Source organism: Narcine bancroftii, chromosome 12 (assembly GCF_036971445.1).
Source record: "Narcine bancroftii isolate sNarBan1 chromosome 12, sNarBan1.hap1, whole genome shotgun sequence".
Lineage (NCBI taxonomy): Eukaryota > Metazoa > Chordata > Chondrichthyes > Torpediniformes > Narcinidae > Narcine > Narcine bancroftii.
Window position 1 is genome coordinate 94,984,907 of NC_091480.1, and position 16,544 is coordinate 95,001,450.

The following is a 16,544-nucleotide window of genomic DNA, read 5'->3' on the forward strand; positions in this document are numbered from 1 at the left end:
GCAATTTGGGACCTGGGTTTGAATCCTGTACTGTCTGTAAGGAGTTTGTACATTCTCCCTGTGGCTTTGAGGATTTCCCTTTGGACTCCGGTTTCCTCCCACCGGGGGGGGTTATAGGTTAATTGGGTGTAAATTGGGCGGCACGGGCTCATGGGCCGAAATGGCCTGTTAACTGTCTAAATTAAAATCAATACTAATTAACTTCTGTTGGGCAGAGATCTGCTTTGCTGCCTTTGCAGAAGGCGGCAAAAGGAATAGCAATGTTATTTTCTGAACATTATCGCAGCTACAAGCTGGAACAAGGATTAATCAAAGTAAGTAGGTGGAAAGATTAACAATAAAATGTAACAAGTGTTATATTTTTAAAACATTGCATTCAAACTGATTTACGAAGTGGTATTGACAGGAAGCTTGTCGGGTACACGGAGTCTGTGGAAAGCATTACAATCATTTCTGTATTTTTACAGTTCTTCTAGTTAATGCGGTATTGTTTTCCTTTGGGTGTGGTAATCTTAATTTAACTTTATTTATCTCCCCGTGTCAGCACCAGACTTTGTAAATCTAAGATTATAGTGTGGCAAGAGTTGGCCATTCAGCCCTTCAACCCTGTCCACCCATTCAATGAGATATGGGCTGATCTAATTTTAGTCTCAACTCCTTTTTCCTGCTTGTTCCCCATTGCTTCTGAATTCTTTCATCTTTCTTTGGCTTGTTCAAAGGTCCCATCTCTGGCCCAAGTTCGTTGGTAACAGATAAAATCTGTAACAGTGTTTTGGGTATCAATTCAAGTTGTTTTAATGGTGCTGTCAGTAGTGCTCTGGGATCAAATCTTGTCATTAACGATTCATATTGAAATAAATAAGCGGGCCGATTTCTCAGTTCACTGCTGTGAGAGAAAGAGATGCCATGTTCTGTAAAATCACACAGAAATGCTGGAGGAACTCGGCTGGTTTTGCAGCGTCCATGGGAGGTAAAATACATTACCAACGTTTCAGGCCTGAGCCTTTCACGCTATAACCCAAAACAGGCAGGCATCTGAATTAAAAATGAGAGAGAAATGGGGAAGAATGGGAGGGGGAAGAATCCAGACCAACAGTCAAAAGGTGTTAATTGGATCCATGTTCTGTGAACGGCAGAGGGACGGACAATGGTTGGCTTCGAGTGCTTATAGACCCATCCCTACTGTGAAAGGTGCGCGCTTTTCTATCTCAGTTAATGTAAAAAGGAGATAGAAGCCAAATGATTAGCATGCAAACCTTTCACTGTAAAGATGATTTTATAAGCTCACGGAATCTGGTTTGTTGTACAATAACTAAAATTGCCATGCAAGGGAACGTTTAATCCTGAGGACAGGAGATCAGGTTAGTTGGATACTTAGTAGGGCAAAGAAAGACTGAAAGAATTTAGTTCACAGTTGAGAATATTAGAAAGAATATCTTTTCAGTGAAGCTTATTCAATTCAGGTTGTTGGAGAAAATTCCTCAAGTTATTGAAAGAAGGAACTTAGTGCAAACACTGGGTCCGACTGAGAGGCATTGTGAGCTGACTGCCTGGTGTCGGAGGGCAAGAGACCACCGGAATGATGACACGAAGAGAAGGGGAGCTATGTGTTGCTGGGATTGCTCTGGGCTGTGGAATTCGTAATTATTCAGCATGGTTTAGGTCATCCAAGAGTTGATATCAATGGACGGATGAACATGCAGCCTTTAACTCATGGACTGATGTAAGGAAGGAGATTGATTTATTTTATAAAGACAATATATAGAGAATGGTAAGAGTAGAAATTTAAAGAAAAATGAATGAAGTCAATCCTGGAGGAGTATTGATGGAATAATTGAGGTTGTTCAGGAAATATTTAACAACATTATTTATGAGAATTGCGATGCTAAGTCCTTTGTTGGCAATACAGTAAACCCCCCCACCCCACCCCCCATTGCTTCCTGGTATCCGGCAACACCTATGGGGATTGGTAGATGCCAGATAAGTGAATTTTCTGGTTGCTTGAGATTACATGTTGCACGATTGGCAAACTGACTGCTATGGGGTGCCAATTTTAACCTTTCATATTTTTTCCTTATTTATATTCTGCAATTTTTTTGAAGTTGCCAGTTGATCGAATTCAGATAACGGGGTTTTTTAACTGTATATTTATATTTTGTCAACATAAAACACGTCACTTTATCCCTGAGAATTATTTCATCTTGTGTGACTTAATTTCCCCCTCACTTCACTACTATCAGGAACACGGCTGATGAAGAAAGGCTGCTGAGCTTTTCACCCACTTCAGTACATTGGAAGCAGCACTGAGGTGTAATGGTGTTAGATGGTTTGTTTTCCTGGTAATTACAGTCTGATTACTTCTCGTTTAGGTGCCAAGAACCAACCATGGGTCCAGTTCCACAGTAAGAATGTTGGGCTTCCTGAGAACACTTCGTACAGTGAACTGTCTGTCTTCCTAACAACAGCCAACAATGAAGTGGAAGGATTCCCCTATCTCGTGGGCTATGAAGCTAATAAAACAGGTACCGAATGCTACCAATCACACTCGCATTCACACCAATTCTCCCTTCCATCGTGCTTGTGTGCAGGCAGACTTTCCGAATGAAGCATTTTTACATTTGCACTTAGCGCGGAACAGGCCCTTATGGCAATTATGATCCAATAAATAGTCGCGCATTTATTAGTGACACATTTTCAATTAGTTTCAATACATGTCCCGATGTAATTTAATCTTTTATTTAACTTGTAAATTTGAAATGACCTTCTTTGGTTTAATTATCTTTTAATTATCTTTAAACATGAAAATAGAATCAAACTTTAACTTATTTATTATTAACTTAACTTAACCCCCTTCTAATTCTAAGTCCAGCTGTTGCTGACTGTAAAAACCACAGAACTGAATCTCCCCCCCCCTCTCTCTCTCACACACAGAGAAAGCCTGTTTTACTCTCTCTGCTTGCAAAACCACATGACCCTCTCAGAACAACAAGTTCCCCTCCAGACAATCTGTGGTTCTGACAAGTTCTTTAATCTGTTGCCTTTTTGTAAACAACAATCCATTAGTGAAGTCTCTTGGGCACTCTCCAAAGCTCTTGGCCCCAACATGTCTAACATGAGCAGAACACCAGTATTTTAAATAAGATCTGTTTTAAAGTCTTTGTATGTGAACTACACTAAAAAACCTGCCCCAATTTGTCTCCCCAAAACATATCTATATACAAAACAAACATAACATTATCTGTCACAACACGAATGTAACATGCAAACTTAACAGAGGTGATCAGTAATAGAATCAGAAATTATTGTCAAGAACATGTCACAAAATCCATTGTTTAGCAGCAGCATCTCAGGTCCAAATATTGCTGTGAACTATATTTAAAAATAAATAAATTGGTGTGTAAGAAAGAGAAAGTGAGGTAGTTCCTTGTCCATTCAGAAATCTGATGGAAGATGGGAAGAAGTTGCTTTTGTGTCTTCAAGCTCCTGTACCTCCTTCCTGGTGGTAGCAGTGTTGATGTCCTCACTCGAGTGAAGACTGATGCCCATGGTGGCACTGACCGAGTTCACAGCTCACTGTAGTTCTACCCGTCCTGTGCATTGGCACCTCCGTAGCCAGATAGTGAAGCAACAATATCAGAATGCTCCCCGTGGTACACCTGTAAAACAAAAAGTGCAAGTCTTTGGTGACGTACCAAATCTAGCCACTGGCGAGCCTTCTTCATGATTGCATCAGAGCAAGAAGGGATTAAAACTCCAGCATCAAGATTGTGAACCCAATCTGAGCGGGTAAATGAAAAGACGGACTAAGAGGCTTTGACGCTTGTCACTTTGAATTAAACATTCTACAGATAAGGGGTTGACTTCGTGGAGCACGAGGGTAATTAATTACTTCTGTTCCCAGAATGATTAGTCCTGCATTTTGAAACTAGTTTATAGCAGATTGAAGGGACCCAAGTCAGACTGATGAATGGACTATGCTTCATTGAGTTGTCAGGAAATCCATCAGCCCAATGGATCCGTGCCAACCATCCAACACATTTTTACTGTAATCTCACCCGAACCCATTTTATCGTCCCCACATTAACGTCAGTTCCACTCAGAGGTTCTACTATTCCCTAGCACACAGGTGACAATTAGCCAACCAATGCACAAATTTGTGGAATGCGACAGGAAACTGGATGACCGAGACGAACCCCACGCAGATACAGGGGGAATGCGCAAACTCCACGCAGACAGCACCGGTGGTTGAGACTGAACCGTGGTTGAGGAGCTGTGAAGCTTTGAACAGCAAGCCAATGGATCTTCACTTCACACTCTCTGCCATGTTGGGACCTTGCCACGCCAGGCCAATTTACTGTTGATTTTACCACAGTTCCCAGCAAATTCAGCTCAATACATCCTTTTAAATGCACTGCACATCAACACTGGGTTCTTCGGTTATTATTTTTAACAAGGATAACCATCCTGTATTAGGGAGCAAATGTAACACCACCAAGTGCAGTGGCTAATGTATCAAAAGTCATACCGCATGGAATGGTACAGTTAGCATAATGCTGCTACAGTGCCCATGAATCTGGCACTGTCAGTTAGGAGTCTGGATGTTCTCCCCGTGTCTGCGTGGGTTTCCTCCCACCCTTCAAAACATAGGGAGGTTGTAGGTTGATTGGGTGGCACGGGGTCATGGGCTGGAGTGGCCTGCTTCCGTACTTTTTACTTTATATTAAAAAAAACACGATTCTTAAAGGTCCATTGTATATGTTATACAGAGGGCAGGGTGGTTTGCATTTTGGATTCCATTAAACTGATTTTCCAGCATTATCTGTTACTGATATCAATGCTAAAATGATGCATTTCTTCCCTTTTATTAATACAGTGAACCGCTCCAGGATTGAACTGATGCCCGTGGCTGCAATCAGTATTCACATATTTACCAGCAATGGCTCCAGCATCAAAGTCTCAGGCCCAATTCAAGTGTCTGTCCCTTTGCCCACTGACAGCCTCGTGACAACAATGAGGAACATCCCAGCCTGGAGGTTTGACAGGAAGATGGGTGAGCTGCCTTCGCTGAGATGGGGAGCATGTACTAGTTTTCATTGAACCAAAAAAAAAATATATATATATATACTCGAGAAACTTTCTGCAGAGAGAAAGAATTCAAGGTTTGGGTGATGATATTTCATCATTTAATACCCTTCTTGGAATATAATTCCTCCGCAAAGGTGGAATCCAGCTGCCTCCTTGAACCACTGGGATCATTCTGGTGACGATACACGTACAATGCTTTAGATACAGTGTTCAGAGACCTTGGTTAAGGGTTGATGAAGGTTTGGTGGTGTGAATCCAGGGCAGGAAGGTCCGTGTCTTGTCAGGGAATTTCAAGATGTTTGCGTTCCCCGTGACTATTCCACTTCTCCCCTGACGTGGCAAAGATTGGGAAGTAAGATTTTAGATAGCTGTTGTTGAATGGACTTTCAGTGACGAAAAATTCACTTGAGGTTGCACGGAAGTTGACTCAATATTTTCAGAGCTGCGTCAAGTTCAGGTTATCTTTGCTCAGAATATGGAATTAGATTCTCATTCTAACATCTCTTCAGTTGAATTTTCTTTTTGTCGTCTGAGAACCCAAGAGCCGGATCAGAATATCTGTGGCTGACATTTTGATGGTTGCTACTTAATTTCATTCAGCTTGTATTTGTCTCAGAGTTTAATTAATGGGGTAGTGTCTAATTTATATGAAAAGAAACGTGTGGTTTCAAGTGACTCGTTCATTCTGTTCAGAATAAAAATTATATTATAAATGCGTTTGACTTACAAAAAGATGCAAACTTTTAACATGTTTTTAGAAGACAGTTTAATTATTTAATTATTTTTGCAGTGATCAAGATTATCTAAGTTGATGCTCTTAGTTTTTTTTAAAAAAAGGAACAGGTTAGCATCAAGCAAATCTTAGAAGCTACTGCCATTGCTCAATTACCAAATCTTCACCATCTAATTTGATTCTGGCATAAATTTCAAGCTGACACCATCGCAGCAGTGCTATTTCTGGCCCCTCGTCTTAACCCATCTTCTGATGAAGCTCATCCCTGCTTATTTCTGCCATTTCTCACTTCCTTCTCTACTCTCTCTCTATAACATGAGGTCATCCAAGCCTCTCCTGCCCTTTCCTAACTGAACCCGTCAACCTGTGCATTTATTCCTAGCTCCATAAGGAGAAATCGAATTTGACGGCAGGCCCCAAAGTGTCGGTGGCATCCAGATTCAAGTCCTCGTGTGTTGTGAATAAAATCCTGCACGTGACACTTACTTTGGGGCTCCTTTGCTTCAATCTGCTCCCCTTAAAGTGCAGCAATCTTTTCTTTACTGACAACTACTACAACTTGGCCTAGTCAGTTGTGAGAACTTAAGGAAGCAATAAGAATCTTGCCGATTTTAATGAGCAAGCTGTGGAATATAGATTTACATAATATTTTTTTCACATTTTCTGAAGCCTAAGGAAATTTGGGTCTCTCACAAATGTTTCAGGTGCACCCGAGAAAATGTCTTGATCGGATGCATCATGGGTATGGGAACTGGATGGCCCCAGGGGCAAGAAACTGCAGTGAGTTGTGAACATTAGTTCAGGCAAACACACGAATCAACCTCCCCTCCTGCCTTGGGAAAGCTGCCAACCAATTCAAAGGTCCACCCCACCCTGTCGCACTCTCTTCTCCCTGCTTCGGTCAGGCAGTGGGTGCACGAGCTTGAAAGCGTAAACCTCCAGGCTCGAGGACAGCTTCTTTCCTGCTGTTATTGCACTCATCAGTGAATCTCTCATTGGTGAAAGGCGATCCCTTTGAACTGTTTTAAATGTTCTTTTTTCCACTTTGTAACACTGTGTAAAAGACAAATGTCTGCAGATACTGTGATTAAAGTTAAAAACCCAATGCTGGAGAAAGTTAGCAGGTCACACAGTGTACATGAAATTGCAAAGATAAAGATGCATAACCAACATTTCGGGTCTGTATCTTTATCTTTGCTAGAAGAAGTACACTTGTTTGATCTGCTGAGTTTCTCCAGCCTTGTGATTTTACTTTGTAGCACTTCTCTGTTTGGCAATAACACAACAATTTGTACTTTTATTTTAATTAGTACACGAGCTGGAGAGCACACCAAGCAAAAGTTTACAATACACAATTCAATGAAACGCTTCAATAGTTAGGAAGTGACTCTCCCCACCAAATCTATGCCAGATTACAGGGAAATGTTATTACATTCTCCTGTCTCTTGTGCCTGTTAAATGCCTCCCCGACCCTCACTCCCAATTCTCAACGAGCATACCCTTGGGATGAAGGGGGGGTGGGGGGGGGAATCTGCAGATGAACCCCTCGTGGATACAGAGAGAACACGCAAATTGCGGACCGTCCCGGAGATCAGGATCGAATCTGCCTGGCTGGAGCCGTGAGGTAGCAGGCCCCACCCGCAGCACTCTGACATTCCCTTGTTTAATCCGTCGTATTTAGCCAGGTCGCCATGTTGATATCATTACCCAGAACACCACTGAGACTGCACATTGATTTGAATAACTTTGCCTCATTTTCCCTTTGAGTTTGACGCAGTTTCTGCGGTGCAGCAAGCGATGTTCCCGGCGAGCGGAAGGCCGATAGAGAGATGAGTTGTGGGGATCAGCAAAAAGAAAATAGACATTACAGAGCTCCACTTTACACACTTCATTACACTCTTGAAATGAAGATTATCTGACATAATTGCTTCTTCAGCTGTGTCAGCTGCTCAGGAAGTATTTTAGATGTTATGGAAACACAAGCTAAATACATTGTGATTTAACATGGACACAGATCGTTCCCAATAATCCAGCTACTAAACTGTGTTCCTGCGCTAGTTCGATTGGGGGGGGGAGCCCTTCTTGCTGCTTTTTTGTTCAGTAAGGAACTCCGCGTGGGTTGGATACTGTCATATCTGTGCTGAGCTTAATACTTCCAAGGCACTTCATTATGTAAGAAGGTATTAGGATAGATGAGCAAATCTTGATTAATAATGCAGGTTTTAAACAATTAGGGGCAAGGGGAGAGGTGGAAGATGGCAACATCAGATGATCAAAACCTAGGTATCTAAAATTCACAGCTTCCTGCAGAGGCCCAGTGATAAGTGGGGTACAGGAGATAGGGATATCGACAGAGCAGTGCTCTCTCCTGCATTACATTGCATGTTTTAACATCTAAAGTCTAATGATATTGCATCCTGTCTTTACTGTACCCATTGCCTAGCATTTGAAAAATCTATGGATTGTAGCACTATTTTAAAGTTGTTTTGGGTAATTGTAGTTTTAGTGAAAGAGAAATTTTTGAGACGTTTTATTGCCCTTCAGGGATGCAGTGGCAGCTAAGGCCCAAGATGGCGACGCAGCGGCAGTCGCTCGCTGTGGCCTCTTTGGACCTATGGCTTCTGTTATTGCGCTGCTCGTAGTTTTGTGTCATTTCTATGTAGCACCATGGTCTTGGAGAATGTTGTCTCGTTTTTCTACTGTGGCAGGATGGTTTTAAAGCAACTTGACATTGTATTATCTCCAGTGTAGTTAAGAACATTACAATGAATGCACAAATCTCTGTGTGAATACAAGCTCACGCTTTCATTGAAAGGACGTAATTTCTTGACTTGCAACGCTCTGCTGTTACATAATCAAAATCATGACTCAAATCCTTCTGTTGTTCTGTAAGTATTCTACTGGAACCTTACGAAAGAAAAAAGTCATGATCTTTTATAACATTTTTTTTAATGTACTTCCAATCAAAGTTCTGACTTTATATACTGGTGGATATCTAATATATGTGTATCCAGAATCTACGGAGATTGGTAAATATCAGGTAAGAGAGTTTTTCGGTTGCTTGAGACTGCTTGTTGTGTGAATGGAGAACTAATGACGAGGCGCGCCAATTTTAAATTCTGCATTTTTTTCTCCCCATTTATTTTCTGCAATTTTTTTTTTGCTGGTTGCTTGAGGTTGCCAGTTGCTTGAATTCCAAATGACAGGTTTATGCTACATGTATACACAAAAAGACACATATACACTGACAGATATGTATACAGAGAAACGTATACACAGGCAGGCACGTATGCAGAGATATGTATACACAGACAGACACATAAGCATGTACAGACACACACAACAGCAAAGTCGCTGGACAGATATCCAGAGGTTTGGTACTAATTATATAAAATGACAAATTAAAATCTCATGCAAGGAATGTACAAACTTCAAGTAATTAGATGAACCTGGGTCTAAGAAAATGAGCTCATCAGCAATCTTCAGGGATGGAATTGAGCTGTCTTTATTCAGACGATTTGTACATGAGATTTAAACAGTGTTGTTGACTCTTCAGTGACCTAATGAAATAATTTGCTGTTTAAGGGGCAATTAATAATGGGCAATAATCAATACCTGATGCTGACATCCTGTGAAGGAATAAAATGTTGACATTATTACCTGTTAATGTAAACACGAGAGAATGTGGGAGCTGTAGATAAAAGTGGCTTGTCATATAGAAGCTTTTGCTCTGCGCATTTCTCTTGGGATTTTGGGCAGTAGATCGGAAGGAGGTAAGGTGGTGGGGTGGACCCAATATTGGCCGACGCGTTTAATGTAGTGGTTAGCAGTGACAGTGATTGAGGTTGAAATCTGCCGCTGCCTGTAAGGAATTTGTACGTTCTCCCCATGTCTGCATGGGATTCCTCAGAGTGCTCCGGTTTCCTCCCACATTCCAAAATGTGCAGGGGTTGGTTGTTGGTTAATTTGGGCGTAATTGGGCGGCACAGGTTTAAATGGCTGGAATCACCATTTACCATGTTGTAAATAATTGACCCATTTCCATGCTGTATCTCTCTGTTACTATAGTAATATTTGCAGTGGGACAGGTGCACACTGTTGGGTTTTGATGCTCATTTGCTCAAATGGAGCCTGAAACTTGTTCAATGAATGGAACTATTTTTAACATCACAGTTGCTGCTGGAGCCATTTGAGTGATGTCATTGCCATTTCTGGAGTCACAAAGGATTTCAGCTTCTCCCAGGGAAACCTTGTGAGGTGGAATTCGTATGCATTTGGAACAGATGAAGTGAACATTGGCTAAATATTGTCTGGAATGCCTGGCGACAGCTCGGGGGTGCAGATAAAAATGTGGATTCCTTTGTGAAGTCTACTTCAGTCAAGGGCAGCACACTATTCAACCCAGGTTTGAATTTGCTGCTGTCTCCGAGGAGTTTGTATGTTCTCCCCGTGTCTGCGTGTGTATCCTCCGGGTGCTCCAGTTTCCATCTACGTTCCAAAGATGTCCGGGGTTAGTGGATTATTTGATCACATGGGTGAACTTGGTTGGCTTGGGCTCGTAGGCCCTGTTACTGGGTTGTATCTGTAAATTAAAACACTTCCTTCTGCATTTCTATATGTAACTGCATTTTTTTGGAGCATGTTTGAGACATATAATGTAGACAATACAAGGAAGTTAGCTGGGGCATCACCAGAAGATTCCCTGGATGCCTGCCTCCTGACCTCCGGATTAATTTTCAAAAGCAAGATTTTATTGCCTATCCTAATACCAGCACTTTTGCGTATTGTTCCAGTTCTGCGTCTTCTGTGGACGTCTTGATTCACCTGTTGAGCAGGTTTGTTTATTTTAATGCAAGGAGTGCTGCAGAAAAATGTCATTCAATTAATGACTTCCTTAATACCAGACCCTGAGATGGGCAGGAATTATTTGGTGCGTCCAGAAGGGTTTCACAAAGCAGCATTTAGATCAGTGGTTCTCAACAATCACGGAGCATCTATGGCATAGGGATTACTTAAAATGGTATGTGAGTGGAAAGAAAAAAGCTTGAGAACCATTAATTTAGATAGTCCAACCAGGGAAGGGCCCACATTAGATTAGATTTCAAATTTATTGCAAGTCTACATACACCTTGACAATCTTTTTTTCTGTGGGCGAGGCAGAATTACCAATAATTGGCAGTGCAAAAAAAACGGACTCAACGTATTCATATAAACAAATAAATAAATGTAAACAATGCAGAGAGAAAACAAAAATCAATAAAGTGCAAATGCTAGAGTCCTTAAATAAGTCCCTGTTTGTTTGTCGTTGAGGAGTCTGATGACGTGGGGGACCAGCTACTCCTGAACCTGGTGGGGCGCGTCTTGTGACACCCATACCTCTTTCTAGATCTCAAGTACACTAGACCTTATACTGGGAAATGAGCCTGGTCAGGTGATTTGAGTTTCAGTGGGAGAGCATTTTGGGGAATATTTATCACATTTCATTCATTTCAAGATTGTTATGAATAAGTCTGTAGGTTGAGGACAAAATACTAAATTAGAGAAGGACAAATTAAGAAATTATGTCAAGAGTTGGGGTGGGGAGGGGGGTGGGGAAGTTGAGTGGGAACAGGTGGTATTGGCTAGTCCACAGCTGATGTGTGGGAGTTGTTTAAGGACCAGCTAATTAGAGTTCCAATAACAAGGAAGGATGGGATGACAAAGTAAGGTGACCTGGATGATGAGAGAGATGGTGAATTTAGTCAAAACACAAGAGGAAGTGTGTAAAAGGACCAGGAAGCTAACATCAGACAGGGCCCTTGAGGAGTAGAATATTGTAGGAAAGAGCTCACCCCTGGCCAAAAAGGGTCATGAACTGCTCTTGGTGTGCAGTGCCTTGAGGCATTAATGATCTGAGAAGCATGTTGAAAGATGAAGGTCCCTAAGTGTTTCAAGAAAGATCTAAGCATTGCATGAACAGAGATGGTGTCCTTTGAGGCAACTTTGAATCGTGACATGGGGTCTGCAATTCCTCAAGAGGACATGCCTGAAAATTTTGATATGTTTATTACCTGCCTTCTTGGTTATGGAGCGTAGACGGCCTGATAATATTTTTTGTTTAGTTGTCTCTTCATCCCCCCCCCCCCCCTGTCTTTTGTCAATGCCCGAGCAGGAGAATATACCAACTGCTATCTCATTTAACCTCTCAGGAACAGAATCTGTTCAGGCAGAATTTTCTGTAAATCGTCCACCAACCAATTGAATGTACAGATGCCCAAAGAACATGTAATTAGGCCACCAACACAGACCATGTCTCCTAAATATGCAAGTGTACATGCACGGAAAGGAATGAATTTCTTGATCTGACACAGTGGCAATAGCCTTCAGCTTGGCTGCTCTACTTCCTAGTCAGGGCATGGTCTTGGTTATTCTGGAAGTGCGTTCCATCTGATTTTGGTTCCTTTCACTCACGGAACGTCAGTTGAGCAAAATATCTGCCTTTCACCCCCTGGGTCTGTATAATAGCCTCCTCAACACTAAATATCACTTCCATAAAAGGGTCATTTGAAGTCAGGAACAAAGGAATCAAACTGATGGAGGAATCCAGCGGGTCAACAGGGAAGGAATTGTTTCGGGTGGATAACCCTTCATCGGAACTGAGAATGGAAAAGGAAAATAAAGGGAGGTGGAGAAGGGAGAGAAAAAGATGGGTCAAGGTGTAATCAAGGCAGCTGTGGGAGTTCAGAATCAGAATTTATTGTCCCGAACAAGTCACTAAATTGGGTGTTTTGCAGCTGCGTCACAATCATTTTATCCACCTTACAACAATAAATTTAACAAACTAATAGTGTACGAGAAGTAAGGCAGTGTCTTTGGTTCATTGATTGTTCAGGAATCTGATGGCAGTGGGGAAGAAGCTGTCCCCTGACTTCCTCCTGAAGTCCACAATCATCTCCTTGGTTTTGCTTGGTTTAGGGCAAATATCAGTGGATAGTTGTCTCCCATGATGGAAAAGGAGAGATTCAGAATAGAAAGAGAAGTGTCCAAGTGAATTTGAGAGCGGAGTGGAAGTTGATGGCAAAGGGGATAATAGTGGCCACAGAAAACGGTAGCATTGCAGTGGTCGATGTGGTGACAAAGAGCGAGTGGTGCCCAGAATCAGGTTTCCTTTTGCTTAAGGAATTTCACCAAGAAGCTCTGCAATTTGTAACTACTGTGTTTTACCGTTGAATGCATGGGTGTGACTGCCGGTACGGTGGGTGAGCTGGAATGATCGACATCAGAGGCCACAGGCTGTTAATCCATGTTGTCTGAATTATCAGCCATTGGGGAGATGGGAAAGAATTTGTACTTCTCAATAGCAGAGATGTCTGTCTAACTGATGGGCACATTATTGACAGCTTGGAACATTGGAGCAGTAGAGGTCATTTGACCTGTCTAACCTCTTCCACTGTTCAAGCCGATCTTAATTCATTGATGTTGCTCCATTTGTGGTTTTCAGCCATCAGGCTTGTGCATAGACATTAACACCAGTACTGCACTGTCAGAGGGTCTGTTTAACAATGAAACATATAACTAAGATTCCATTGTTCTTCAAGTTTAAGATTCCCAATGAACGATTGGTAAATGCACAGAAGTTTTCCCAAATATGGCCAATATATATTCCTCAATGAACATAATTTCCATGCTTTTTATCATATTGTTGATCATGAGATCGTGTTTGGCATAATTTGAAAGTCATGTTTCCCACATTCCATATTGACAGCATTTCTAAAGTACATCATCACTTGTCAATTGCTTGAAGATACACCAAGGCATCACGGAAACACTTTGACTTTGCCTAACAACAATCCTACGGAAGCTTCAACCGATCACCCACCTCCATAGTACTTTGGGGAAGAAAGTGCCAGAGGAGTGGCATGATTGATGTAGCAGTTAGTGCAACATCTTTACAGCACCAGTGATTGGGACCAGACCGGGGTCTGTCTGTAAGGAGTTTGTACATTCTCCAAGTGTCTGCATGGGTTTACTCCAGGGGTTCCAGTTGCCTTGAAAACATACCATGGGTGTAGGGTAATAGGGTGTAAATTAGGTGTCAGGGGTTCATGGGCCAAAATGGCCTGTTATCGTGCTCTATGCCTAAATGTTTTTAAAAATCCACTCCATATGACAAAGTATTTTCTGAGATTCTTGCCCCCCATCCCCAGAATAGCCTAGCTCGAGCCTAAGGTTAACTAAACTTTGTCCAGATCCCTCTGCCATGAGATATATATTATCTCCATTTACCTAAGCAACTTCTTTGCAAATTCCTGAGATATTTGATATTATCAGAGGTACGATATAATGTGGGAAGTGTCTTCAGATGTGTAGTGGAAACTGGGCAGACCAGCTGCATCATGACTTGGTACGAGGGTGCCAGTACATCCAAGAAGGAAAGCCCTGCAAAAAGTAGTGGACACGGCTCTGGACATCACAGGCAAAAGCCTCCCCACCATCGAGAAATTTTCTGCGGGACGCTGTTAGAGAGCAGAAGCAATCATCAAGGAGCAACACCATCCAGGACGTGTTCTATTCTCACTGCTGCCATCAAGGAGGAAGTACAGGTGCCACAAGACTCGTGTCACCAGATTCAAGAACAGTTGCTACCCCTCCGCCATCAGACTCTTAAACAACAAACTCAATCAGAAACTCGTTTAAGCACTTACTTTGCACATTATTTATTACTGAATATTTATTTTTTCTGCACTACATGATCATTTTGTTTATATTTATTTCTTCAGTATATGATTTTTTTTCTTGAGTACAGTTTACAGATTTAGATTTTCAGATTTCAGATTTATTGTCAGGGTACATACATGACATCTCACACGCAACCCTGAGATTCTTTTTCCTGCGGGCGTGGCAGAATTACCACTTATTGGTAGGTCAAAAAACTATACACAACGTACACATGTAAACACATAAAGAAATGTAAACAAGCTGAGCAACGCAAAGAGGAAAAAAAATCAAGACTCAGGGTCCTTAAATGAGTCCCTGTTGAAGTTTGTCGTTGAGGAGTCTGATGGTGGAGGGGTAGCAGTTGTTCCTGAACCTGATGGTGCCAGTCTTGTGGCACCGATACCTCTTTCCAGTTACCAATGAGCAGAAATTCTGCCGTGCCGGCAGGAAAAGGAATCTCAAGTTTGTATGTGATTTCATGTATGTACTCTGATAATAAATTTGAATTTATAACTTTGAAATATCTAATTTTTCCAACCTTGAAAGATCCAGAATGAAGCTGCGTTTTTTGGGGTATTGTCTGAGCTACCACACAGCAGTGCTTCCACTTCAATGTCCTGACAACTGCAGCACCAGCAGGTGATGTTGAGATCTTCTATTATGATCTAGTGGATCTCTTAAGCCCACAAAAAATGTTCCATTTAAAGAGACGATTCCCAGAAGCCTGTGCCATTTAGCCTCACAAAGAGCCCTTAAATTCATGAATCTCTTCCTCACATTTATTCGTTGATGCAATAATTCTTAGGTGTTGATGTATCTGACCAGTGAGGGGGTCTGCGGTTGAGGAAACGGGCGTCGGGGACGAGACGAGGAACCCGCGCAGGCCATGGGTCGCTGGCGACTGCAGTGGAGGCATTCACCCCAGGTGGCGGACAGCTGGAGACTGGTTGAAGTCTGGCTGAAGGGGCACCAGTTATCAGAACTGGGAGGTGAGGGGGTGCCAAGGGTGCTGAAGGGTTCCTGACCACGTCGGAGGTTTGGATCGAGTTTCTGGCTGCTGATGTTTTGGGCTGGACTCTGTGTGTCTGTGGGGGCTGTGGAAGCGCTGGAGGCGAATCCATGGGCACTCACTGCTCTAAGGGGACTTGCTTCTCTGTGTGTCTGTGGGGGCTGTGGAAGTGCTGGAGGCGAATCCATGGGCACTCACTGCTCTAAGGGGACTTGCTTCTCTGTGGGGGCTGTGGGGGCTGTGGAAGTGCTGGAGGCGAATCCATGGGCACTCACTGCTCTAAGGGGACTTGCTTCTCTGTGTGTCTGTGGGGTCTGTGGAAGCGCTGGAGGCGAATCCATGGGCACTCACTGCTCTAAGGGGACTTGCTTCTCTGTGTGTCTGTGGGGGCTGTGGAAGCGCTGGAGGCGAATCCATGGGCACTCACTGCTCTAAGGGGACTTGCTTCTCTGTGTGTCTGTGGGGGCTGTGGAAGTGCTGGAGGCGAATCCATGGGCACTCACTGCTCTAAGGGGACTTGCTTCTCTGTGGGGGCTGTGGAAGCGCTGGAGGCGAATCCATGGGCACTCACTGCTCTAAGGGGACTTGCTTCTCTGTGTGTCTGTGGGGGCTGTGGAAGTGCTGGAGGCGAATCCATGGGCACTCACTGCTCTAAGGGGACTTGCTTCTCTGTGTGTCTGTGGGGTCTGTGGAAGCGCTGGAGGCGAATCCATGGGCACTCACTGCTCTAAGGGGACTTGCTTCTCTGTGTGTCTGTGGGGGCTGTGGAAGCGCTGGAGGCGAATCCATGGGCACTCACTGCTCTAAGGGGACTTGCTTCTCTGTGTGTCTGTGGGGGCTGTGGAAGCGCTGGAGGCGAATCCATGGGCACTCACTGCTCTAAGGGGACTTGCTTCTCTGTGTGTCTGTGGGGGCTGTGGAAGTGCTGGAGGCGAATCCATGGGCACTCACTGCTCTAAGGGGACTTACTTCTCTGTGTGTCTGTGGAAGTGCTGGAGGCGAATCCATGGGCACTCACTG

General features: G+C 43.0%; 1 protein-coding gene across 3 annotated transcripts in view; it reads left to right on the forward strand.

Moving 5' to 3' along the window:
* The window catches only part of fam171a2a (family with sequence similarity 171 member A2a), a 209,944-nt gene that overhangs the window by 133,530 nt on the left and 59,870 nt on the right, over positions 1-16,544 (forward strand). For all 3 annotated transcript variants that reach the window (XR_011347028.1, XM_069904843.1, XM_069904844.1), the window contains exons 4-5: positions 2,370-2,522; positions 4,874-5,050. Coding sequence is in view for 2 of the 3 variants with exons in the window: in XM_069904843.1 (XP_069760944.1) it covers positions 2,370-2,522; positions 4,874-5,050 (330 nt within the window). In the remaining variant the exon portion in view is untranslated. The remainder of the gene's footprint in view (positions 1-2,369; positions 2,523-4,873; positions 5,051-16,544) is intronic.